At 48.9% G+C, this 26,639-nt stretch overlaps 7 protein-coding genes across 7 annotated transcripts; 4 read left to right on the top strand and 3 right to left on the bottom strand.

Annotated features, from left to right (window-relative positions):
* Window positions 1-1,671: 1,671 nt before the first annotated feature.
* Window positions 1,672-3,848, top strand: V1518DRAFT_397759 (uncharacterized protein). The gene is made up of 2 exons (XM_066901828.1): window positions 1,672-1,876; window positions 1,936-3,848. The coding sequence occupies exons 1-2, from the start codon at window positions 1,793-1,795 to the stop codon at window positions 3,349-3,351; spliced, it is 1,500 nt and encodes a 499-aa protein (XP_066757325.1). The 5' UTR covers window positions 1,672-1,792; the 3' UTR covers window positions 3,352-3,848.
* V1518DRAFT_435376 (uncharacterized protein) lies at window positions 3,652-7,531 on the bottom strand. Its single transcript, XM_066906264.1, has 2 exons — window positions 7,303-7,531; window positions 3,652-7,234 (listed from the first exon to the last, which is right to left on the bottom strand). Exon 2 carries the CDS (start codon window positions 7,195-7,197, stop codon window positions 3,925-3,927), a length of 3,273 nt encoding a protein of 1,090 aa, XP_066757324.1. The 5' UTR covers window positions 7,198-7,234; window positions 7,303-7,531; the 3' UTR covers window positions 3,652-3,924.
* A 208-nt stretch (window positions 7,532-7,739) lies between these two features.
* Window positions 7,740-9,875, top strand: V1518DRAFT_422491 (Scd6-like Sm domain-containing protein). Its single transcript, XM_066905463.1, has 4 exons — window positions 7,740-7,848; window positions 7,961-8,079; window positions 8,133-8,254; window positions 8,434-9,875. Exons 1-4 carry the CDS (start codon window positions 7,796-7,798, stop codon window positions 9,493-9,495), a joined length of 1,356 nt encoding a protein of 451 aa, XP_066757323.1. The 5' UTR covers window positions 7,740-7,795; the 3' UTR covers window positions 9,496-9,875.
* Window positions 9,669-11,265, bottom strand: V1518DRAFT_387724 (acyl CoA binding protein-domain-containing protein). The gene is made up of 5 exons (XM_066901719.1): window positions 11,025-11,265; window positions 10,896-10,968; window positions 10,771-10,843; window positions 10,096-10,722; window positions 9,669-10,040 (listed from the first exon to the last, which is right to left on the bottom strand). Exons 1-5 carry the CDS (start codon window positions 11,182-11,184, stop codon window positions 9,918-9,920), a joined length of 1,056 nt encoding a protein of 351 aa, XP_066757322.1. The 5' UTR covers window positions 11,185-11,265; the 3' UTR covers window positions 9,669-9,917.
* Window positions 11,266-11,455: 190 nt separating this feature from the next.
* On the top strand, window positions 11,456-14,082 carry V1518DRAFT_121057 (VTC domain-containing protein). Its single transcript, XM_066900694.1, has one exon. The coding sequence runs from the start codon at window positions 11,555-11,557 to the stop codon at window positions 13,886-13,888; it is 2,334 nt and encodes a 777-aa protein (XP_066757321.1). The 5' UTR covers window positions 11,456-11,554; the 3' UTR covers window positions 13,889-14,082.
* A 10,478-nt stretch (window positions 14,083-24,560) lies between these two features.
* Window positions 24,561-25,493, top strand: V1518DRAFT_121005 (uncharacterized protein). Its single transcript, XM_066900693.1, has 4 exons — window positions 24,561-25,053; window positions 25,103-25,198; window positions 25,246-25,260; window positions 25,317-25,493. The coding sequence occupies exons 1-4, from the start codon at window positions 24,725-24,727 to the stop codon at window positions 25,363-25,365; spliced, it is 489 nt and encodes a 162-aa protein (XP_066757320.1). The 5' UTR covers window positions 24,561-24,724; the 3' UTR covers window positions 25,366-25,493.
* Window positions 25,470-26,639, bottom strand: V1518DRAFT_422470 (uncharacterized protein). Its single transcript, XM_066905462.1, has one exon. It carries the CDS (start codon window positions 26,440-26,442, stop codon window positions 25,615-25,617), a length of 828 nt encoding a protein of 275 aa, XP_066757319.1. The 5' UTR covers window positions 26,443-26,639; the 3' UTR covers window positions 25,470-25,614.

Below are 26,639 nucleotides of genomic sequence, written 5' to 3'. Positions count from 1 at the left end.
CGTACGTAGCGATGCGGCCCTTCGCAGTGTACCCTTAACAATGTATATCTCCGCACGTCCGGAATAATAGAATCACTATCTGGATCTTGCCGTCATGTATTCAATGCGACATGATCTAGTTGGCATTGTACTTTGAAAAGCTCTGAACAGCGCGATCGGTCGCTGTGGTGCGGATATCGGGGAGGGTTTTCCAATCCACAAAATCACCACCTCTGCACAGAACTACGCGTCAACGAACGAATGTCGCAGGATGCATCTTTTCTGATTTAAGTAAGGACTGTCGTTATTTGGACTTAACGCGTCCACACAACAACTTGCTGGCATGGCGGCATGACGCGCCGAGCTCGATTTAGCCGCCGCGTGATGTAGCACGTCGAGAAACAAGCACAACTTCGTCGAAGTTTATCATACCGTTCAGATAGCTGAGGAGAAGAGAGGAGTTGTTTGTCGGTGCTGGGCCGGCTTCGCATAATTGTGGGAGCGCACCCTCCGGACATGTGCATGCCACACGGACTTCAAGTCGGCACTACTTATGCGGTGCGTGATCCACGACGTGGACGACACGTAGCCACACACCAGATCATCTTTGCTGCTCTTCCCCGCGTGATGCGCCGCCCGCAAGTCAAGTTTTTCACAATCGTTGGGACAGCTTGTCGTGTGCGGTTGTGGCGGACGAGTTCGCCAATTTGACGAGCATGAAGTTTCGTGGTTGCCTGTTCTTGATGCGTACTGCGCACTCTTTGCAACACGCGACATGGTGCTGTCGTATTTCAAGACGGCGTATACCTTCGTACAAAAGCTACGATGTCAATTAAGTAAGGTCGCGATATTGGCGACAACAGAAACCAGGGGAGCGAGAAGCAGGGGACGCGCCGGTACATCTGTGCAGCGTCTGCGAGCTCTGCCCACGTGACACCGACCGATGGAACGAACGTCTCTTGTCCCACCGAGCTGATCTACGTGGAGCACGTGCAGGCTGGCCAGACTACTAGTATGACAATATTCACGATCGCAGCAGCGTTGAATACGCCTACGTTAATAATGTACCGCAAGGCTTCATCGTCAGCTGCCAATTAGCCGTATCCTCTGCCACGCGGCGGTAACCAGGCTAGGGTCGCACTGCCATCACCAATGGCGCAGTGACGCGGTGACGGCGCTAGAGCGTAACTGTGGCCCGTGAGCGCGCCACTGGTAGCGCTTATGGACGCGCGGCGTGCAGATTTGGTGACAACGCGCCTGCCGAAATAAGATATGTCCGCGCGGCAAGGGGCTAGCTGGTGGCGCGGGTGACGCGCTGGAAGAGTCGGTGCGGTTATGGAGATGTCATGTCAGGTTCCGGTGATGGAGCAGCAAGGCCGAATTAGGCAGCTTGTGCCTGATCGGGTGTAGCTGTGTCACCAGCAGGCTACCGAAACGGGCTGCTTGTCTCGCGGTGTCCTCCGAAATACGCTTTGGGGTGTTGATGCCGCCGTCCCTGCAGGGCGCAGTGTAAGCGACTGTGGTACAGGCCCCGGGATTCGGCGCTTGAGCCATGCACACGTGTCCGACCGTACGGATTGGGCGTAGCGCAGGTTGCCAGCGTGAGAGGTCTCTGCCAGGGCTGTTACCAAGCGTACAGGGCGCGTTACCGCGACGCGCTTGGACGCGACGCAGCACTTTTGGCGACAGCGACGAAGCAACCGCCTTCGACATCTCTCCTTTCGTGAGCTCCCCAGCTTCTCGTCGTTCTAGTTGTCCTCGTCGTTCACCTCGTCCTCCTACACAGCACTGCTTCTCAGCTCCTGCCGTAGCCATGTTCCTGCGGTTTTCTCTTAGACGACTCGTGTTTCTGGCCGTCCTCTCCTTCCTGATCATCACGCTGTCCATCATGGGCCAGGTACGCGCCTTCTCCTTTTTCACCCTCCTTCTCTCCCTTGCTCACACCCGCGCGGCTAGAAACCCCCGCGCCAGGCTGCCGTCGCGATTAACACGCCCGTCATCCACGCGCCTAACATCGTCAACCAACGCTCAGTCACCATCGTCGGCAAGAAGGCATCGCAGAAGCGCAACGTGCACTTCCTGCTCCCTGCGACGGCAATCAACAAGCTCGCGTGTCGCACAATCTTCTCCGCAGAGCTCAATGGCTATCCTGCTCCAGTACTCGTCAACTTTGACGCCACGTTCCGCAATGCGGCTGAGGCTCGCTTCATGAAGATTGCCGCGATCCATCGGTACCTACAGCTACGTGTGGCCGACGACGACTTGGTGCTCATCATGGACGCGTACGACACCTGGTTCCAGCTCTCGTTTGACACGTTTATTTCCCGCTACTACAAGCTGCAGGAGCTCGACCGCGCGCACCACTACGAGGTACACGCGAAGGACGCGACCGTCCCGGAGTTTCTCGAGCAGGCCATCTTTGGCGGCGACAAGGTGTGCTGGCCGAACCCGCCGAACTCCGCGGCATGCAAGAACGTACCGCAGTCCACGCTGCCCAAAAACATCTACGGACCCGAGACGGACAAGGACAAGTATCAATACCGCTGGCGTCCCCGTTGGCTTAACTCTGGCAACATCATCGGCCCTGGTTCTGTGCTCAAGGAGGTATACAAGCGTGCGTTCGATATTCAGCAAAAGTCTACGGCCCATTATTCGGACCAGCTCATCATCGCCGACATTTACGGCATGCAGGACCTACCGATCCGCATTGACTACGAATCGTACCTCTTCCAGACGATGACGCACTCGCACTCCGACATCATGTTCATCCAGGACGAACAGATCGAGGTCGACGACATCGCTGCGCTCGTGCACAGACCGTATCTTCCTTCCGGCGTGCACGGTATCAACACTCCCAAGAATTCACCACAACGTCGTGGCGAGTCCGACGACGACTACGCGCTGCGAAAGCTGGTCGATGACGCATTCTACACCAACACCTCTTCCCTGCGCGTCAAGAGCGAAAAGAATATCGCGTGGAACCGGATCACCGGCAACTCGCCCGCGGTACTGCATTTCAACGGACCTAAGGTTGCGCTCGAGACGTGGTGGAACAAGATGTGGTGGGTGTACGACCAGTCGCCTGTCAACCGGCTGCAGCGACTCAAGAAGGTGCGCAAGACCGGCGGCATGTTTATCGACGACGACGGCACAAAGTTCGCGACGTTTAAGGAGATGTGCGGCATGTTTGACGTGTACGAGCACACCAGTTCGCCGGTTGACAACATGCCAGTCACGCCTGGTAGCTGGCCGAGTTTGGACCCGGAACCGTTTAGACTTGGCATGGATCCTACAAAGTCGCCTTCTGACGGCTGGAAAGCGCTCTTGGCCGATCAACAAAAGCAACAGCCGCAAGGTGGCGCACACCTATAACGCTCTTCCCACCCCCTTTCTCATTACGCGCTTATCATATCCACATATAGCATCAGCATTATCCCTGCGATCATCCTTAGCATCATACAACACATCACCAAGCGCTCTCACACACACCGCAAACATTTCTCACAGTATCGTCTCGTTCTTTTCTCCCGCCTCCCCCTCTCTGTCTTGGCGCAGCGTGTGATTGCTCACTTTCGCCAAATAATACCATTTCCTTCACCCCTTCCATCTAATGATATTCAGCCGCCCGTTTGCTCATCGTGCAGCATGTATGATATTCTATATAATAGTGTTATAGCGTTTATGACTTCATTATTTTCCGTCACCGGGGTTTCTTGCTTTGCGTATTGCAGTAGTGTTCTTGCTCGAATTGAAGCAACGTGCCTCAGCATGTCTCAGTCAACTGGTTGTCTTGAAACAAAACAAATTTATGCGATCAATATATTAGACCACATGAATACTATCTACACTGTAAATCCTAACCACAGAACAATTGTAGTTCATATTCGAATAAAAGTAACGCAGCTACCACCACCTCTTCAAGAACACGAACTAGCGCGTTAACACTTAAAACGCCGACCGGAGCATATCAATTCTTTTCTGTCGTTCGGCGTGCTCCTTCAAAACGAGATCAAGCTTGCTGTTAACCTCGTCCAACACGCTGAGCTTTTCGAGCACCAGCGCGAGATCGTGGCGCATGGCGGTAAGTTCTGCGGACACAGTGCTGAGCTCCTCGCGTGTGGCATAAACAGCGCTTGCGGATGCCTGAGTGCCAACAGCGGTGGCGGGCGAGAGAGGTACAATATTGGAGACGGCGGAAGTGATCATCTCGCCGATCGTTCCGACCACAGCTTGCGAGCGCATCTGTGTAGCGACTGCGTTCTCTATCGTGAAGGAGAGGCCCTTTGTGATGTCTTCGACCAGTGTCTTTGAATCCAGAAGGGCGCTGGCACTGATTACAGGAGGAGCGGTGGGATCGGCCGCGGCAGCTGTGTGGGGGATGGTTGTGGGGACAGTGTTCGTGGCAGATGCAGCGGCGGCAGCAGCGGCAGCTCTCCGCTCGTTTCGCTCTCTCTTCTTTGCGGCCTTTTCGGCGGCGCGTTCCTCTTTCGCTGTAGTTGCAGGAGGGGGGGTGGGGACTGGAGACAGCGCGGCGACTGGTGCAGCAGCCGCGACAACCTCAGCCGCGGCAACCTCAGGCGCGGAAACAGCTGGCCGCATGGGCGTTACAGCCGGTGCTGGCAGCCCCAGCGAGATTGCGTTCTCGTGCGTCAAAATCTCACGCTGTCTCTTCTTCGCCATCGTGCCGGGTCGGAACTCCAACACCGGCGTAGGCGGCTTGATCTCCTGTGTCGGCTCCACTTTGGCAATCACAACCGGACCCGGAGCTAGTGTGGGAGTGGGAGCGGCTGGCTTTGCCTCTGGTGCAAGAGAAGAAGCAACAACCTCGGGCTCGGAAACCCCAAATACTTCCTTCACTGACTCAGTAGAAGGCGTAGTAGCAACGCCCAACGTCGTAGGATTAGCAAACGACGTCTTCCCTCCCGCGATCTCCGCTGCAGTACCACCGCCGTCCGGAATCCTTGAAAGGACGTGACTTGGCGGCTTCGCCGACTTCAAAAACGGCTTGACGATAGTCTTTCGGAGCATAGGCTTGATGTCCTGTCGCTTAACCGGCGAGCGTGAGCGTTCTGTTGATGAGTTGGCACTGTCCGTCGCGAGTACCAACGATTCGGCGGTGCCGCTGACCACTCGCTTGTGATCCGCGGAGCCTCCGTTGGCGGCACTAGATGGCAATGCCGTGACGGTCGCGGAGCTCAGCAATGGCGCAGAAGACCAGTTCTCGTACGCAAATGTAGACGAATACACCGGGTAGATGACCGCACCGTCCGTATGGCATATATACAAATCGAGCAACGCTCCAGGGTTGCTGTCACTGATGACCTCTAGGAGGGTGAATCCAATAACAGGCAGCTCCGTATCAAAGTCGTACGCCGCAACGTAGTCAAAACCAGAACCGCCCTCGTAAGTGGTTGCATCCAGCTTAATCAACGACTTGATGAATTCAGCCTGTGTGGAGGCCGCAATAGTTCCCGCGGACGTGTACGTGAGATGCAAAAATAGGAAAGTATTACGTTCAGGGTCGGCAATTACAACAACACCAGCGCCGTAGCCAATGGCAAGCATGTTTAAAGCCACGTCTCCGTTAAAGCTCAATGGCAGATGAAGCTCCTGTGCGATTTTTCCGGCAGCAATATCGTACACGTGGAAAGAGTGGTTTTCGTTGAATCCCAACAGCAAGTACCGTGACGGTAACTTCGCGCGAACAGATTCCGGTGAGTCGATAAAGTTGATAGTCGAGTAGCTGATGCCTTCGCGCGGCGACAAAACCTTCAGTGGAGTCCGGACCGTCGCTTTCTCGCTGCCCTCGTTAAAGGGAGGCAGCACAGTGATATTGAACAGCGTCACAGTACCAGTCTTATCAACACTTGCAAGAACTGTCCCGTCAAGCGAAAATCCAAAATCGTTTGACGCTGTCTCTAGCTCGAACATAATGGCGCTTTTGCCAATTGCAACTTGCATGTCCAGACGGCGAATATCAAGGAAAGTGTCGGACTGTAGTGCAAAGAAATAGATCTTCTTCGACATACCCACCGCGACCATGTTTGCGATCGGCGGCCATTGAACTCGGCATTTTGGAACATGGTCCGAATTTGGTGGGAGTTTCTCAATTCGCAAAAGTTTGCGGTACTGATTGAGCCGCGACGCCACTGTAAAATTCTTGGTCATAAGTTCCCAAACGATAACTTCACTGGTACTAGTCGTGGAAACTAAAAGCGAGGTCCCAGACGGTGTCTCATAATTGTTTAAAATAACGTTAGTAATCCGGCCCTCATCGTGGTGACCAGTCAGCACAGTGTAATTTCCAAACTCCTGACTCACGACCCGAATGGCGTTCTGTACAGGATATGCAATATAATCCTCAGTAGCAGTAATAACGCTTCTATCAAAATAATTTCTGTCGCGCTTGAACTTGGCGATATCTTCGCAATCTTCCTGGGCGATCTCTCCACTTGTCTTGATGGAGTCAAACGCAATCGAGGAATAATTGGACAGCGGGAGAGTATAGCCGTTTGTGCTAGACTTCACATGCTTGTGCGCCGCTTTCGAAGACATTAGATTACTCTCCATAGCCTGACCAGCTGGCGGGATAGTGACTGCAGATAGTGAAGGCGATAGAGCCGGCTCCGCCTGCTCGACGCTGAGCTCGGTGCTCTTCTCCGCTTCCACAGACTTTGGCGCTTCCCGTCCTCCGCTAGACAGCAGAGGCGTCGCTACTCTGACCACACTTGGGTTGGAATTTGCATTGTTGAGGCTAATGCTGTGGTCAGACGGACCGGCAGGGGGTACACGCGTTGGTGTTGGTGTTGGTGTCTTCTTGATGGCCAATTTTGCCTCGATGGCGAGAAACGGGTTATCATATTTGAATCGCGCGGTGCTTTCCGTCGGGGTAGGGGATCCTGAAGGCGGTAATGAAGAGTCTGATAGTTGCCCCGCGGAAGTTTCTGCGGCCGCCACGACGGTCGTGCTTGTAGGCTCCGCGGCATGAGACACGCCCAACAACCTCTTGAGCTCGCTCTCCTTTGACGGCGTCGGCATAATAGGAACAACGGGTGTTATAATTCTGTTGTCCTTTGGCAGGTAAAGTGAGTGAACATCGACTTGCGTGGTTGCGGGAGCAGGGCGGGAGTACGATGCAATAGCGGGATCATTAGGAACGGGCCCCGGTGAAGGGTGCGTACTGCCCTGAATCATATTCAACAAGTCCCGTGACGACATATTTATGCGTGTAGATAGATGTTTCACGCTACCGTAGCTGAATACGTGTGAGTATATGCTGTGTACAACTTCGAGGATGATATGCGGGGGACAAACAAGACGTACTCACTGTGATCTGGTTCCAGCCAATAACGAGACTGATATTCCACAATATCTGGGAGATCGTGCAAGTGGATAGCAAATTCAATCACCGAGAGTCAAATTACGAATCGATCAACAGAGCTGCTGCTTCGAGAGGAAAGGATGGTTGTGGCCGTAGAGACATGAAGAAGGCAGTACAACAGCCTACTCGGGCACGTAGGCTCGGCACGTGACTAAGACCTGCTCAGCCCATCACGACACTTTCTACATTCGCAGACGAATAAGGCATTGTTGAGGAGCGTTTCCACAGGTAATCTACGGGAGTTCTCATTGTATGGAATGGAATCGAAGACAGCGCCTCTTGCGCGAGAGCGTCGGTCCGCTATTCATCGAAGGTCTAACAACGCGTCTCAGGGCGTAACCCTAAGTCGAGATTCACAACCTTTTTTTTTGTTCCCCGACTCCTGCCTTCCTTTCCTGTATCTTCTGTGGGTCTAAATCGAATCCATATCGCACAATGTCGCAGTTCATCGGCCGTCGGATCTCGCTGTTTTCAAACAGCGACATTCGGTAAGTTGCTTCTTTGTTCACCTGAGGCGGAAAGAGGGGTCGGATGACCGTGGGTCAGTGGAGAGAACCCAGCCCCAGAACGCTCGTGAGCTGTCGTGCTAACCGCCTCAAGCTACGTCGGATACCTTCACGAAATCGATTCGGAAGCCGCCACCCTCACGCTGAAAAATGTGCAATCAAAGGGAACAGAAGGTCGAAGGGGAGATCCCGCGCTGGAAGTCGAGGGGTTCGGTAAGATCAGACTGAAGTATTCGCTCGTGACTCCAATAACTGACTTGCAACAGAGGATATGTACGACTTCATCTGCTTCCGCGGTGCGGATGTGAAGGATCTCGTCATTGAAGAGGATGAACCACCAGTTGTGCCACCAAAGCCAACTATTCCGAACGATCCTGCTATTCTGCAGGTTAGTGGCATTCTCTTTTGCCCACAAGCGCATGGTTCTCATGATGAATCACCACGGATGTTTATGTTGTCCGAGAGTGCAAAAACGCCATGTGGATATTGCCGTTGCCTTCCTTCTGACCTTTGAACCATGCTGCTGATGTGGCGATCAATCCATATCACCTGCTAACTAGTTTCTAGAGCGGTTCTGCCCAGGTTCCTCAACAGTCTACTCTTTATGCCCCGCAGCAAATGCAGCAACAAATGCGCCCACAGCAAGGCTTCATCCCCCCTTACTACCCCCCACAGCAGTACATGCCTTATCCACCCCCACAATACATGCCCGAGCAAGTTCCGCGGTACCCCCCGCGGACTGCCCCCACACGACAGCCTGTTGGCCCATCGACCATGGTCTCGCAACAGGCTCCACAGCCTGCTCCTGCTCCTGCGCCAGTACCAGAGTTGAAGCCTGAGGTCGCTGCTGCGCCTGTTCCGGCACAATCTACTGTGACCACACCTTCCGTATCTCGCGTGGTTCCGGCTGTGCCCGTTCCCAAGGCGAGACAGACACGACAGCCTAAGGCAGCTGACGAGCCTGTGGCTGCGACGAAGGCGACTAGCTCGGCTAACTTGACCGTGGCGGACGATCTTGTTGCGCAGCTAAGTCAACTGAATGTCGAGCCGGTGCCTGTGGCAGCTACATCTGCTGTCCCCGACGCTGTTGAGCCGGTGTCGGCTGAAATTGCGATCGTACCTGAGGGTTCCAGTGGTTCTCCGATTTCGCGTGAGCCACGGGGCAAAGGCCCGAGCCGGCCGTCGTTCCAGAACGGCGGTCAACGCGGCGTGCGCCGTGCTGGCGCCGCCCCCGGTTCACGTATTGCTGTTCCTGTGCTGGACTTTGATTTCCAGGAGAGTAACTCCAAGTTCAGCAAGGACGACGTGGTAAAGGAGGTTGAGGGTGATGACGTGGAAGACGATGCCTCCAACACCGAGGTATACTACGACAAGACAAGTTCGTTCTTTGACAACATATCCAGCGGTACAAAAGAGCGATTCGAGGGTCTACCAACGTCGGATGGAAGACTTGGGCGACAAGAAGAGCGAAAGCTCAACATGGAAACTTTTGGACAAGTTAGCGTAGACACTCGGTTTCGCGGACGTGGCCGGGGAAGAGGCCGAGGCGGGTACCACTCGCGGGGTGGCTACGGCCGCGGTGGGTTCCGCCAGGGCCAGCGTCCTCAGCAGCCGCAGCAACAGGCGTAAGTTCCTGTATATTACGATAACTTGTTACGAATGTCTGAAATTTTGCTTTTCCGAATTACTGGTTGCGGGCGGCCTTCGTCGGAGTCCTTGCATTGTGTTAAAATGTTGTTGTACAGTACAGATCAGGATACGAAGGATGGTCTCTTGATTTTGTACGATTATCTTGCGTGAGCTTTGAGTGCTTGTTCGAAAATTGTTGCTTCGCAAAATAGGATTTGTTGGCTTCTGATAAGAGCTGTAGTTTAACTATACACAAAATAACACATCGTAGTAAAAGTCGAGTTACGCCGGAAGAAGGATGTACAACGTATCAGATGGTGAACCAAATACTTAACCAAACGGATAGAATTGACAAACATAATGACACTGATACACAGGCATATATGCAATTTGAATGAGCATGATACAATTAGAAATCGAAATTACGAAGACTTGATACTGAGGATGCTTGAATTACTGGAAGCGCGTATGTTGCGGCGCCAGCGAATCAAAATGATGATGGAAATGAGGAGGGTTATGTCAATAGCGGTGCGCTTTAGAAATCGCTATAACGAGAGTTAATGCTGTGTCAAATAAGTCAAGAAAGATGATCGCTCCTACCCAAAAGTTGATGGAAAGCCATAGATATAGTCCACGTAGTCCGCTTGGAGAAGATTTCGGTGGTTTACTAGACTTCGGCGCGCCAGACTTTGTGAAAGGTGATAGGCCGGAGGGAATTAAGTGAAACAATGCAGAACTGCTCTGCTGCCGGCTAAGAGGCTTTGAGGGTGTGGAGGGCGCGGTGACGAATATACCCTGACTGTTTAGAGACGATGACTGAAGGAGTGTGGAACGGAGAAACGAGAGATCTGAAATAACTTTGTCGAGCGTCGACAGCACTTCGCGCGACGTCGGCCGAGGAATAGCATCATCATCATCGTCATCGTCATCATCGTCGTCATCATCGTTGTCCTCATCGTCGTCCTCATCGTCGTCATCGACTTCTTCATTTTCATTCAGTGGAGCTCGGGGAGTGTTGGAGGATGCAATCTTGTCGTGAACTCGGCCAAACGATACCGTCGATCCAAACCTGCTCTGACCTTGGATCGCAGCGAGAGTCGTAGACGGCGAGGGCGGCGCATCAGTGTCGAAGTCGATCTGCAGGTCTTTAACCTGTTCCCATAGTTCTTGTAGTTCCCCAATGAGCTCGCATGAAGAGGGAGTGGACGAAGCATACTTGTGCATAGTCTAGGCAAGTTAGTATAGTGCTACATACAAGACAATTGGGAGACGTACCTGCAGGAGAAAGGGGATGTATCGTCGCTTTGCCTCGGTTCGAGCAATCCCTCGCTGAGAGTACCATGCATCCCTGCACCAATTAGTACGGTAGATGTAGAGACCTGCGAGTTCGACTTGCTAACCACTTCGTCCGAGCCGCCTCATCCTCATCAGTAAACCCTGTGGGCCTCGCCATTAGCGCGTCGACATCGCCTTCTAGAATTCGTGCTAGTTAGTTGCTAAAACAGTTCAGGGCAAGCAATAGCACATACCGGTAGCCTGCTTGTAGAGACCGTATAGATGTATGCGGTCCTCGATTGGGGGTCGCTGGATCGGCCGCGCAGGGAGGATTTTGGGGTTTGAGAGCGCACGTATGGTCGCGAGAGCCTGGGCAAAGACGCGATCTGCTAGATCAGAACACTGCGAGTACATCAATTCAGAACAAACAAAATACCTATTGAGTCCGCCATGGCAGGAACAACCGCAGGATGACCGCTATGTCGTGCAACAGAGACGCTGGGAGCGGAGCTGCCACGAATCGCGGGGAACAAACCCCCTGAATCGTCAATCGTCTAGGTCACGTGTGCTGCGCCACGACCACAACCTGCGCCGCAGCACGAGGCGGTCTACTGCGGCGCGATTGGCCGCTACTGCGCCACGCTGCGCCACAGCATGCGGCGTGCTCCGCCTCGAGCGCGTCGACTTCACCACTTCACTGGCCGTGATTCTTCTTCCTTCCTTCTCCGCACTGAGTCCGCACGCCTGCTAATCGTTTGAATTATTAGACTGTCCCCAGAAAATCATGCTTTTTGGCGTTAAGCTTCTCAACGAGGCGTACCCCGATTGGGCGGGCTCCTACATCGACTACGAGCGCCTCAAGCGCTTGCTCAAGGAGGAGGACGACGGATCCACATCTGCGCGCCGCGCGTCCCGCTCAAAGGCTTCCGTCGATCGCCGTTCCGACTCATGGACTGAGAAAGACGAGTCCGCGTTTGTCGCTGCTCTCGATTCTGAGCTCGAGAAGGTGTACGCATTTGAATCGAACAAGTATGCTGACCTCAAGAACAAGGTCGCTTCCGCAGAGGCGCGCATTCACCCAGCTTCCTCCGAGTCAGTCGATTTTGCCGCGTTCGAGAAGGAACTCGATGAGACTCTGTCCGAGGCCCAGGAGCTTGAGAAATTCACGCGTCTTAACTACACCGGGTTCTTCAAGATCGTCAAGAAGCACGATCGCCTCTATTCCAAGTACTCTGTCCGACCGCTCCTGCAAGTCCGTCTTGCCGCTCTGCCGTTCAATTCGGAGAACTATTCGCCTATTCTCTACAAGCTCTCCTCGCTCTACGCTCATGTTCGTGAGAACAAAGTGATTGCGCCCTCCCTTGAGCTCGGTCAGTCGGTCTCCCAAGCACCAACCATTTCTGGCGCGACAACCTTCAAGTCTTTCAAGTTTTGGGTCCATCCCGATAACCTCATGGAGGTTAAGACATATATCCTGCGCCATCTTCCGCTTCTCATCTACAACCCACAGTCCAGCAAGGTCTTGAATCTCTCTACGCCTGATCCCACCATCACGACGCTCTACTTCGATAACCCAGACTTCCAGCTCTACCTAGAGAAGCTCGAGTCTCGAGAAACTGCGTCGTCTCTGCGTCTTCGGTGGTACGGCAAGCTTAATGATCATCCTGAAATTTTCATCGAGCGCAAATTCAGAGATCCCGAAGACAAAGAGTCGGTGCAGGAGCAGCGTATTCCGATCAAGGAGAAGTACGTCAAGCCGTTCATTGACGGCTTGTATTCCATGGAGAAGACTATCCGCAAAATGCGCGAACGCGGCGCCCCTGCTGTTGAGGTGGAGAAGTTCGACAGAGTTGTAACCGAGATGCAGCAGTTTATTCGTGCAAATAACTTGCAGCCGGTCATGCGTGCCGTATACTCGCGCACCGCGTTCCAGATTCCAAGCGACGATCGTGTGAGAATCAGCATAGATAACGACATCGATCTAATCCGCGAGGATTCTTTAGATACGACGCGGCCATGCAGAGATCCTGACGACTGGCACAGACACGACATCGACGACATGGGCCTCGAGCATCCTTTCAAGACCATCCGAAAGGGCGAGATTTCAAGATTCCCGTATGCCGTGATGGATATCAAAGTCGCCATGAAAGTGGGTGACAAGAAGATTCGCCCGTCCTGGGTTATGGATTTGATGTCGAGCCATCTTGTCAAGGAGGCGCCAATGTTTTCTAAGTTTGCCCATGGTGTCTCTATGCTCTTTGACGATGAGGAGTATATCAACGTCCTGCCATACTGGCTTTCCGAGATGGAGCGGGACATTCGTCGCGATCCTGAGCAGGCCTACGCGGAGGAGTTGAACAGAAAGAAGTTTGGTGACCAGCCTTTGGATTTGTCTCTTCGGACACTCGCTACATCTCCTGCAGCTGGCGGCAGTGGTTCAGCAGGAAATGAGGCTGTGCAGTCTCTTATCGCTGCCGTGGAGGAGCATTCTACTCGGCATGGTCGCACTGAGTCGATTTCACTGCGCAGCTTTATTGATGAGGATGACCGCGAATATCAACAGATTGTGCGAAACGATGTCGATGCCGACGAGGACGACGATGACGAAGACTCTTCCGATTCCGAAGACGATGAGGCCGTGCCTCTGGTCGGCTTAAGCTCCCGAAACAAACGAAAGAATAAATCAGCATCTGGCAAGTCGTGGTTTGCGCGGAAAGCCAGTATCTCCCGGCGATCAAAGAGCTTCAAATTGCCGCCCGGCGTCGAGCGTCCCAAGCGACTTCTCACTCAGAGCGGTCAGGTCATGGTTGAACCCAAAGTATGGCTTGCAAACGAGCGCACATTCAACAAGTGGTTACAAGTTACTGTCCTACTGTCTGCGCTCACCTTCGCCATGTTCAACTCAGCCGACAAATATAACTACGTCGCGCACAGATTGGCGTATCTGTACTTTGGTCTCACATTGTTCTGCGGTTGCTGGGGCTACGGTGTGTATATGCATCGTGTCAAAGCCATTCAGATGCGATCTGGAAAGCATCTGGATAGCCCTCTCGGCCCGATTGTTGTCTGCTTTGCGCTTCTCGGTTCTGTGTTCTTCCACTATTACATCGAGCCTTGAACGCGATTTTTCGTAGTCTGCTCTTGGAACCTTTTAAAATAGACTACTTTGTGACGGTGTTAACAATATTATTAGCATATTTGGTACAGTTGGTACCGTGGATTTTGCGGCAGGCCAAGTAGTAAAAGGTGATAGAAAAAGTGGTGCTTTGGTGGACTTTTGCCTCCGAAGTTCACGGAATGCATCAGGCCATGCTGGGAGGGTGTGTGCTGCAAGAATCATATTCAAGCACTTTTACATGTCGATGTTCTCTCTTTTAACCGTAGAGTTTTTTTATTATCTGAACAGTGCTACGATAATGAAACGAGCGTTTCGCGTTAGCCGTTGAGAGTTTGTGATTGCTGCAATATATCGACTTGCTGTTAGAGCAGTGCACATTCATTCAATATGTTGCTGGAGGTTATGGACCTGTTGTCTGTGCTCGCGTTTCCTCTGTGTAACACCACCGAAAAGTTCAAGAGCCACGATGTCGCGCACAAGCTAGCAATGTTTACCTTGGTCTCACATTATGTTGTGGGTGCTGGGAATATCATGCAAGTTTATGTAATGCATCCAATGCAATGTGGAAAGCACCTCACCAGCTCACATGAATTGGTCGTGATGTTCTCTGCGCGGCTGAGGGTGTGTGTCCTAGTCTTATGAAGTCTGTTGTTCAAACTTGATAACATAATCATTATGTCCAATTATTAATATTAGAACGCGGCATCGCTGATGCATTGGCATATATGACGATGTTAATTGCAACACAAAGTTCGCGCGTTAGAAGGCATTTCTGACGAAATTTGCGAAATGCAACAACTGAGCCTGACGGATATGCGTTGTCAACGTTCAAACATTGTTATTGTTTGTTCTTGTTGCAACTATTAACGATGTCTCTTGGACAGCTTGAGAAGAATCGTAGAGAATGTGTTCGCTGTGTAGCGCAAAATACTGGACTTGTAATATCTTCGATGTGTACAGAATGTAGTAAATCGCTCAAAGTTTTGTACGTGAGCGACTGCTGCGGCATTCAATACGTTGCTTCTGATTCCCCCTAATGTGTCCCGCAGGATGTCTGATCCGATAGATGAGCTGATGTGCTCGGTAAGCGCGGCGTAAGCTTCTTAATACTGTACTGATTGCTAGTAACAGATGCTGTGATAATCGGATCAGGTGTCAACATTGACACTCTGGATGATAGACAATTTAACAGCTGCCCACCAAACCTCGATCAAACAATTTAATCAGACATTAATGCTTTCCGGTAAATCTATTCACCGCGTTGCGAGTGAGCACTAGCGTTAGCGGAAATGAGGCTGGAGGATATGGTCTACAAACTCGTCAACCCGCATTGGCATGTACATGACGATCCAGATGTAGTTGCAGCAGAATTTCGGCATATTTTAGCAGTGCGGAATAGTAATGACGGCAAGGAATGAATGGCATAGAAATAACTATTAGGCTAATGAGTAGTGCAGGGAGATGCGGACCGAATGGCAATTAGCGAGCGATTGCACGCGATATTGTGCTGGTTTACATATATGCAGTCGATGGCTTAACAGAACTTCTGACGACAGTGCAACTCGATGTCACATCATGATTCTTATCGCTTGCCTCACCTCGCGGGAAAATGGTTTTGTGACGACAAGGAAAATGCTCGAGTGGCATTTCCTGTCAGTTCTATGATAGACATACAATTGGGAAACTGGTTTGTCGGCGTCTACAAGTGATAAAAAGTCAGGAATACATTTTCATCAACTCAAACAACAGATTAGCAACACAATGCGTCGCAACTAATAAGCGAGAACTGTCTCCACAATCGCGAATCGCATGGGCAAGAATATGGTAAACAGGTATCTGAAGCGACGAAAAAGCCACCACCAGCACTGCTAGTTAGTATGTTCTGCGGCGCGACCATTACACGTAGTGTCTCCATTCTCGTGCATGTTGAACGGGCTTAATTGTGCACGGATGCGCTAATGCACTCATACAAATATTGAGTCAAGACAAGACAAGTTTTCGCTATCGGTAATTGCTATATAGTCATATATTAGCACAGCAGAGACAGTAATGCTTTTAAAAGGAAAATATGTGCTTATCGATGGGTAGGAGAGAGAGACTACACGGCATGCTGTTGGTGAAACTAACAGAGCGAGTGGGAATGCCGATTCACAGCTCACGCTCATTTACAACGGGCAGCAGAGTCTTTCAGGATCAACTACTCTGGTGAGCTCGTGAGCCTTGCTAACACCTTACTTCTGCATCTACTATGCTCTGCGATCCTTGCTATGGTAGTTAGAAATATTTTGAATGACCAGCATATGAAGCTCGCAATACGACTAGCACATGCAAGGAGCGCAGCGTAGAACATTCAGAGAGCTTGCTTGATCACTGGCAGTATGAGGCATTTTTCTCTAAATGTACATAGCTTTCATATCGCTGCTCACTTGCGTACGAACGAGCGCTGAATTAATACGGGGCAGAGATGGCGGGACAACACACAAAGTTCAGATAACATAGCATTCAAATACTGCACTCTGAAGTCAGCTTGATTCCAGCTGCACTTTCGCGACTTCTGCAAGCTCGGAAATTCTCCCACATACAAGCAACTTCTGGCCGTGACACCGTCAGTTCTCGCATTGGATACTAATACCTGTAGCTGTCAGGCCGTCAATTCATGGTACAACTATATTTCTATGACTCACAAGCACTGTGCAAGATGGCTGTGAACAGTAATGTCTGCGATGTACCACGGCACGGGGAAGCGAGCTCCTTGATGCCGTTCGTGTAAGCGGTCCAAGCTTGACAGTCGGACATAGCTAGGGGCCGGTACAAGACTAAGAGACTCATGTAATTAGCGATCTACTTCTTCACTACAGTAGTACATGTTTTGGTTTAATTCATGCAGCGATGTGCCAGAAGCCCGTGTCGAAACATTCGCAGGGGTGCTCGTCGATCGATCGGTTGTTTGGAAATTTTGCTCCAGTTGAGCTGTTCGTGGCGCCCCCCTTCACATGAAAATCTGTACTCGCAATCGTATCAAATGTGGCATTAATCAGCAAAGTAAATTGTTCTCTTTGGGGTATCATGTCTGATATCAGCGTTGGCGGCGACCGGTAATATACCACTTGCCAGAAGTGGCGACGTGGTTGTTTAAGGACAAACAGAACAAACCTCCCAACACCCGCGTCCTCCCGCATAGTTCCAGCGTTGTTGTCTGCACTTGGTTCATCATGTTTAACGCCGCCGACGAGTATTACTGCATGATCCACAGATTAGTACATCTCTAATTTGGTGTGATATTATTCTGCTGCTGATGAGACTACCGGGCGTATATGCTTAATCGTGATGTGCTTGCGCTTCTGAATTGTATATTTTCGGTTCTTTCAACTTCTTTAAACTGATTTCTCTGTGAGAGTATCAGTAGCAGAATATGCCACAACAGTGGTATATATGCCATTGTTGGTTGAATACACTTACAGTTGTTGACTTGCGATTCATATTGAAACGGTGGAGAGGTCATCGGGAAAGGTATACTAAAATTGTGGAATGCAGTGTAGGAGATTGGTAAATATGTATTACTAGAAATATCTCTTTAAACTTGTCTGTATGTCAATATTGTCTTATGTGGCACTTACTGCGTGATAGTGGATTGTTGACGGTTTGACACGTCGAGACGTCGAAGTTAGAGAGTACCGTTAAATAGTGTCCAGTTCTTAAACCAAAGCTAACGCCACATACAATACGTAGTTTCATTGTATGTTATGTATCATCTCCTGTAGTCACTGCGATAGGCTTCTCGCATGCTGGATTGGATTGACTACATGGAGATATGCGTAAATAGCTTTAGCTCCATGCACAAATATTACCAGTCCTATAGCTTATATATACGGTTTAACTTTTCAAATTGTACTGTGCTATCTAGTGCATGCTATGGCATGCTACCTTCATTCCGCAAGGCGTTGCTCTAGTGTCTGTGTCACGTGCCCGCTCGTCGGCAGTCCCATTATGCATCTTTAACCAGGTTGTCAGTTGTTCATCAAACTTGGATCGGCTGGTTTAGATATTGTTATCTCAACTTCCCTGTATGGACATAGAACAGTTCATGTTAGTTATCGTGGTGATGTAGTACCATTAACCAGCGCGGACAGTACGTAAACATAAAGTGTAGATTCCTGTCCATTTATAGCGCCGAGGTGTAGGCGCTCTTCAGTCCTGTTAGTCCACTAAAGTGTGTGCGTTAACATACTAAGGCATAACCGACACGAGAAAACGGAATAGAAAGGTTCTGACTATCTTGAGATGGTACTGTGCGGCAATTTCAAAACATAGCACCAATCAAGCTTCATGGCGGCAATGGGAACTAGTTGTAGACAGGCCACCGGCAAAAGTGGGCCGAGAGTCTCGAACTTCAATGGTAAGACTGTCGTAGGGATGATGAATGAGTTGGCACGAAAGTGGAGAGCGCACGCTGACATATGATAGCTGAGAAGTCTGACTAGACTCTAGCTTCAACAAGCTGGCAGACCTTGTGAGCGTCCTCCATCTGCTTCTATTCTATGATCCTGGTGTCAGGCAGCTGATGGTCACTTAAGTTTTTCGCCCAGGTCTCACTGATTATGACTAGCGTGCACGTGAGCAAAGCATCGACCGCGCGACAACGACCGGCTTGGCTTGATCTCCAATATATTAGATCTAAAATGTTTCAGACTTCCATATCGACTGTGCTTAATTTACTTTTGGAAGTCGTTCACATCAAAATCTGCTTCAAATATCACCTCGCATCTGTACATAAAATTCAGGGACCTAGTATAATTAGGGCTGTGCGACATCTTCGTATGCGTGTGAAGGAACGCTGTCCTGCAGCTTGCTGGAGCCACATGCCAGAAACGTAAACCCAGTTCTCGAATATTACGGATATGAAGTCTGCGAGGCAAGACGAGGAGCGCAACCAATATAGAATCAAGACACTGCACTCTGAGGTCAATATAAATGTAATCTCGTAGTTTCCATGGGCTTGAGTATGCACACACACGTGCACAAGACTAGTTTCCGCAGTACCGCGAATTCGTGTGTCAACCGTGAATCATACGCGCAGGCTAGCCGCAAAACCACATGATGAAATTCTTGCTGTGAATTTACAAAAGTACTGCACGATATGGCTGTCGACTGGAATTGTTTCACTACCGTACTGATATCGCCAGCGAGTAAACTCCATCCTTGTTCCATGCTCCTAGTTCATCCTCGCACAAAGACCGCGGCCAGATTAAACGCAAGGTGCGCGCAACTGGTGACCCGTTATTTTCACTGCAGTAACCTAACTGTCTGAGTAAGCAGTGATGCTGCACCGCCTCTATGCAGCAATGCGCCAGCAACTGATGTCGAAGCAATCGCCCGTATGTTCGTCAGCCCCATTTCTGAATTTTCTTCAACTGTTTCGTTCGTGGTCCACATATGCAAAAAAATATTAGCGCTGTTTTTCGTACCTTTCGCGTGACTCGTAGTTCTGATCAGAAAGCTTTACTGCGAGCTCTCTGGAGTATCGCTGCTGCTACTAGCGTGATGTTGAGGCGCACCGCTCCGTGCATATGCGAGAACGTGAACCCTTTGAGTTGTCTGTGCTCATATTCGCAGCCGTACGGGTAAAGCTTACACTCTTCTCTTTGATATGCTGCTTGGCTGTAGAATATACCGTGTTGGAAATGGCGATGTGGCATGAGTGGCTTCACGGTGGCATTTGTTGTCGCCTACGTAAGAGAGGAGAGCTTCGCTGGGTGCGCAGATGGAAGGTACAATAGCACTAGCTAAGGTGCGTCTCGGCCGCTGTGTGGGAAGTAGGGATGGTAGGTATGCAGGGGAAGTTGGGAACAGGGTTATTGAACGGTTTCGCTGCGGTGTAGGTTGTGAGCGTAGGCTGTAGGAGAGGGAAGTGGTGATGGGACCGAGTGCTTATGACGATTTTCCGAAGTTGATAGATGTATCGACATAAAAATTAGGAAAAATTACCTGGTACGAGCAAACACATCAGCAGCTGCGTGAAGCGTCTGTTGGAAAGCTCAAGGGGAGTCGGTAATCAGGGCATGCATCTGCTTTGAGATGAGGAGTAGCGGGCGAAGTGTTGGACAAGTAGCCCTCGATAAAGAAAGCACACTGTAGACTTGCTAGTTGAAACCCGGATTTGAGAGGTGTAGGACGTCATGATTTCAAGGACGGGAATTGGTTACAGAAAGGAAGAGTACCATGTTGAAGAGGGAGGGTCAGGATATGTTTGGTAGTGCTGACATGAGGCTAGTCCACCTTTACACTGGATCGCGGTTTGTACAGAAGTTATGGCTAAAACTGAATTATTTCATCGGATAGGAGTTGAACAGTTGAATCTATTAGTGCCGGTGTTATGGCTGTCGTTGCATCTGCGGCTCAATAGTGGCAGATTTCGCAACGCCTCTTGCGTGTTTCATCTATTTTGTTAAGATCGGTTAGCTGACTAAGTACTTGCATTCTCTGAATTGTGTGGATAGCGTTTACGTGCCTTGGGTGGCTGTAATTGCAATAGCAAACACTCGTGAAGAGAGAATAAGACGGAATTGTTACCTTAACTGGGTGAAAGGTTGTCTCCACTTACACGAATCCGTAACAACGATCAGTTGTTGATGCGAGGAAACTCGTCAGAGACGGAGTTAGTTAATGTCGGACAGAGATACATTAAAGAGGAATTTTTTTATCAGACTTGTTCTCACGTATATATTTACAGAAGTATACAGAAGCAAAGCGAGTGACCGAAAGTGGCCTCAAACTGGAGAACACGGGGAGGCTGCTCTGAGCTTTCACTTATAGCTTATGCACACCAGAGCAATACCCTCGACTTTATATCTGCACTATTCTAAACGTAACGCCTAAACTTGGCCGACCGATATTTAGATCGAATCATGATGTGAAAAATTCGTCATAGAGAGGTTTGGCTTCGGGCGATGGTTAGGGTTTTACCGATAGGTTAGTTTACAAAGTGTCTAGCTGCCTTTGAGCCCAAGTCAAACCCTTCATAAAGCCCCCTCAAAAATGGCTTGAGTCAGATTCAAATGTGAGAAACATGTACAGACAGCCTAATCTGGGAGAAGTTCTAGCCGCTTCACGAACTGCCATTAAATTATGACCACCACAATAGCCAAAGCATCAAGTACAAGCAAGCAAGCCCAACAAAACGGTGTGATAACCATCCAGATTTCTCACAATAACACCATAGTTTGTACACCCAATGTGCCTCTCAATGCATCTACTATTATTATCTACTGCTACCGGAGAAGGCTATATCAATAGTGCTTTCAGACTTCTATTCGTGAATGCAGTGATTGTGGCGTGTTTTGGGCCCAGACTATGGAACAGTCAAAAACTAGCTGCCATCGCGCAGCAAGTATCATACCAAATACATACAGATTTGAGCTGTGCTTAGGTGCGCTGGGTATAGCGATTCCCAGCCTCAAATTGTGGAGTAACTATTACACGTCCTGAAGGTTGATCATGGATTGGCTTGATACTTTCTATCTCCGCGGATCGCATATCTCTCTAACTGTCATCTGTCAAACTTCGCCACCATCTGCCATTTATTTCTGCCGTCTGTGTCCGATATACTCTAAATAAACTCAGTAGCAAGTTGTTATACTACACTAGATATCAATTCAGTCGCTAATTGTAGCTCGCTAATTAGACATCAACACTGACGTGAACTTAAATAATAAGCTAACTATTGACAGACTGCCCTACCTAGTCATTCTCTCAAATAGCAAACTTCGATCACTAAATGTTGACTAGTTGACGTAATCAATTCTGACGAAATATGTAAGTTTGACGAAGTTCCTAATAACTCTTTTGCACTAGCTGATAGAAGTTGTATAATTAGATAGCTAAGTATAGACCACCAGTCCGTTGACTCACTAAATATTGCTCACTACTTTAGACTACTTGCCAAATTTCATTGACTTATTGATAGAATTCACTAGACTTTGTATTCACTAATTTGGTTGAATAGACTTCGCTTCCAACACCGTTTAATTTAACAACGCTTATTGTCAGTTTCAGTATTAATTCATCACTAGTTTGGTTAGCTGGAGCAGGCGATTACGACTCCACATTACGCCAACTACTGACACCAGTCACTAATATAGCATAGTAATTTTGGTGCACTAGAGTCTGTTACCAGTCCTGATGCCAACGTCACTAATTTCCATACCTAGTGATGTGAACCAAGTCCGCTACCTATGGAGCTTCATAGCACTGATGTGCAACCGTTATTTACTGCATTTAGGAACTATTACACAACCTAGTTACATCTGTACTAGCTTGAAGATGCAAATACTACGGACATTCCCAGTTAAATAGATTAACTTGGTTGAATCATGTATTGTCCAACGTTCCAGTGGTTAGAGACCCTTAATTACCTCTCTCACCGTTTCGCAGCAAATGAAGGATACTCAGGAGTTGCGGTGCGCTTCAGGGATAGCCAGTGTTGTCGATATAATATAAAGAAGGTATGACAGGCAGGCTATGTCGATGGTCCAGTGGTGCGGGCTTCATATCGAGAGAGCTGCATTGACGACTATGATCACAAGTGTATTATCGCGCCAGGAAGTTATCGATGGCGAGAGTTATTGGACTTTCAACAACAGTTTGTGCCAACTATAGTTTACTAACCAGCAAACTTAGTGGATGACAACGTGAAGTATCGATTGGCTACGTTCGATGGACTAGTGAAGATGATACAGAATTACTAAATGATTGCCAACGCGAAACTGTTTCATTTGGCTATCTAACATTATCCAGCAGCAAGCGGATACCGCAGAGTTTTTCGGCATGCCAGTTAACAGAAGATCCTCGGAATAAGGCACGAGCGCTGTTCAATTCTCTTCTTAAACCTGGGGGGTTACGCAACTCTTCCATCTCTGCCGTTTAATTTTCCACATCGAACCTCAATGCCCAATGCTGAAAGCCGAAACTAAGCGCACGACCGGTCAATTACGGTAGTCGACACGCAACTATTTGTGAATAGTTCCCACAGTAATTTTGAAAATTTATGGCCGTCTAGGGCTTAAGGAATCGATCAAGGGCTTTCTGTAAGCAGTATAGTCCTCCGCATAACTAGAAGTATTCTGGTGTGACGACGAACCCTAAGCGAAATGTAGCAAAAACAGCACTGAAGCGCGTTCGGCAAAGCTTGGCCAGCGATTTATGACAGACTTCATAATGGAGACTCGTCAAGACTGAAGACATAAGTAACAGAGCAACCAACCATTGTTCAGAGACGTTTAAAGTTCATTGCACATCGCGCAGGCCATTTTCCAGTAACTTCATTTGACGGTTCTGGTTCACAAGAAATTTATTCTCAAATTTACCCTGCCTACTCGGAATTTACCTTGATGGGCAGAGCCTGGCGAAAGTGGCAGAGCAACTCTACAATTACCCTGCTTTCACTCAATTGGTTTACCCAAGAGGATTGGCATGATGTCCTCACTGGGTCGCCCTAGCATCGAGGCATAGCTCCAAAAGATAAAATATCAAAAATTTCGAAAGCTGGAAATATTTCTGGATCCCTAATTGTGCTAGCACCCACCTGAGCAGAGATTTGACGAAGTCGACATCGAAAGCTCTCTCAACACAAAAGCTCGACCAATCATGTCAATACCTTCAGAATTTCGTGAATGGTATTTTTAAACCTACCGACAAAACTAAACTTGCCAGTTACAACGCAGCTAAATTGAGCGCAATGAAAGGAAGGTGGGAAGATGATGGAAACGGCGGGCAAAAAAGTACGCGCACCCAGTTTCTGACGTATACGACGAACAGGCAGGCACGTCCGAGTATGTCCCGCTTCACGAGATTGAGCGCAGAACGTTAAGAGAGGAATATGCCATTGATCTCTTACTCTGATAGGAGAAGAAGAAATTCAAACCACTATTGAGCCCATTGCTATCACTACCATATTGGCGATAAGTCCCCAATCGAGGAAAACAAATTAGTTACTGGGCACCAAACTTGATAACTAAATAGCAAAAGAGTTTGTAACCGTCTACCTAGTGAGAGTTGCTCGTAGTGAGGTATCTGGTGACCTTTATCTACTGAGCGTCGCTATTAGTCAGAGAGATTTAGTGAAGGACTACCTAGGTCGAACCACAAAATTAGTGTCGGCGTACCTAACCCACCTCATTATGCACAAGAAAGTTAATGAGCGAATACTCAGCTATATACCTGACGCCGCACACCTCAGTGAACTTTAGTGAGGAGCTTTAGTAAGCATACCGGTTAGTGAACATATCTTGTATGCACACCTCACTGAATGGTTAGATTAGTGTCACCAATTCCTTGTGACAGATACTTTGCCAACTTAAACCGTCGGGAGTGCTACGCAGGTTATTTTCTTAACACGCCCAAAACGCTTTTGTCCCTCCATCCCGCGCGACATCCTTCTTCACCTTTGGGTGACAGAATTTGCTTTGTCAATCCCGAATCGCCTAAGTTTCTGGCGCACGAAGAAGTTTGAATTCAACTGGTAACAAAGCGAAAGCGTTCAAATGAGGACCGTGCAGGTTGAATCTCACCAATGTAAGATGATCTAACGAGGATAGCATTATTTTTAGCTTCTGCACATGAATTTTTTTGTCCAGATTTATGTCCCAAGGCGCCCTTACCCCCGTAAATGGGTCGTTTCGGATTTCCATTCCGCTTGGGTGAAGTGAAGCTACTCGACGCTACAGATCGATCTGAGGCTGTGCTCCCACTCCCAAGATATATTAGTTTGAGCCAAGAGTCATTCGAGCCCAAGCACATAAAAATCGCTGGCTTACATCTTGATTAATTTCGACAACACTCATGGAACTAGACACCCGCGAGGTAAGATTGTTTGGGGCTATTGCCGAACCCAACTTGCCAAATCTAAGGGCCATACGAGGCACCGGCAAACCTGATGGAGTCTCGCCGTTTACCATCTGCGGAAACCGTCTGTCAGAACATAGCAAAGAAACCAGGACAGCCTTGATTACTTTCCTATTTTTGACCGACTTGTCATTACTTTCTTCACTGTATAAGGAGAAGTTCGACCGTCCAGAGTTAAAAGCCAAACTGCATCCGCATGCGTCGCCTCGCAAAGCAGCGAGGCGATCCAAACTTAGCGATCCAGCTTCAGTTATTCTTACGAAATGGTTGTTCAAGCAGTCATTGCTCGTCTAATCCGAAGTTAACAAGATACAGGTTACGTACGCATTCTGGGCGACCGTACCCCAGCAAGGCAGAGAAAGAGGGCCTTGCGCGCGACTGCAAGTTAACTCAACAGCAAGTCGATGATTGGTAAGAGTTTCTTCAATTTTTCACATGTATGATGGCTAACAACTTAGGTTCATTAATCGAAGGTGAGGAGCTCGTTGTATTTTGTATTTCCCGTTGCGATATGTATTAACATCTCCAGACGGACTACGCGAATGACTATCAACAGGAGTATTTCGTCTTATATCTGACTTCTTCAAGTTCACTTCGGGAGGTGGCAACAATCATTTGTGTATGTCTACATATATGTAGTATTGAATTATGAATTTGCAGTTAGCTATTTTTTATTCAAGCAATCCGAATCTGCGTATAGAGAAAGAATTATTCATGTTGATGCTATTCTCTTTATGTTACGTAAAAGCTCAAGAAACTTGGTAGCCATAAAATTCAATTAATTCACAATATGAAATCTGCAAATATTTCCAACTGCCACAGAAAGATCACTGCTCCATGATCAGCTCATTCAAATCTACAGACTGGTCAAAATTATCCAAAAATTGAGGAAGATCAGGCAATTCTAGACCAACACTGTTGTCCTCGTCGCTGAAAATACTGCTGAAATTCATAATATCTAATGTACCTTCCGCCGAAATACCGTGCCATCGAAAATCCGAGTAATCAAATAGGAATTCGAACGGTTGACTTGAAAAATATGCTTCATACATGTTGATAGAAGCATTAGAGCTTGGCAAAGCGTTCTCCGACATATCCTGTGGTGGAACTGGCATAGTCGGTGAAATACTCGCTAGTTGAGCTGTGAATTCAGTGGATAAATCTGGAGGAGTAACGCTCTTGAGAAGCCAATCAACGAAACGACATTCCCGAGGCTCTGCGCAGTATAATACGGTGTGCCGTGTCCAAAAATCCTTGTCTTTGTAACTCGCCCATGCCCTTGAAAGTATGGATGATAATTTGTGCTGATGCATGCGTGGGAGCGTTCGAGAATAATAAGCGCGAAATCCTATGAAAGCGTTGATTGGCGTAAGTCCAGTCTGCTTAATTCCTCTCTTCGGATCCTTCGTAGAGTCTTTGCCATTATCACCCTTTACTGTATGCGACGTAGAATATAATTTTGATTGATATTCGTCATCTAATCCCAACACAGAAACGGACATACAACCAACTGCGTCGGTGTGATGCTTCGATGCTCGAATCGCGGCTCCAAGTTTCAAAACATCGCAAAATGGACGTAAAGTTGAATTTCTCGTTGCCCGTCGACGACTGGTTGTCTTCGGTCGAGTTCGCGAGTTTCGTGGAGAAGTTGTCATGCTTTAGTCGATCAACAGGTAACTCAGCCCAGGCCAAATCTGAACAGCACAGGTGAATGTGAAAATATATGAACGAACAGCTGGCAAATTTGTATACCCCCGAGCAGTCTTAGAGTGGCATTATAAAAGGGAAGCAGGTGAGGCTGTCAATAAGTTCACGGATTGACGCGCAGGTCTCAGGCGGCTGAGAGTACCTG

The sequence above is a fragment of the Limtongia smithiae genome (genome assembly GCF_038497785.1).
Source record: "Limtongia smithiae strain NRRL Y-17922 unplaced genomic scaffold V1518scaffold_14, whole genome shotgun sequence".
In the NCBI taxonomy this organism is placed as follows: Eukaryota; Fungi; Ascomycota; class Lipomycetes; order Lipomycetales; family Lipomycetaceae; genus Limtongia; species Limtongia smithiae.
Note: the sequence above shows the minus strand (reverse complement) of the source record. Positions and strands in the feature narration are given on the sequence as shown.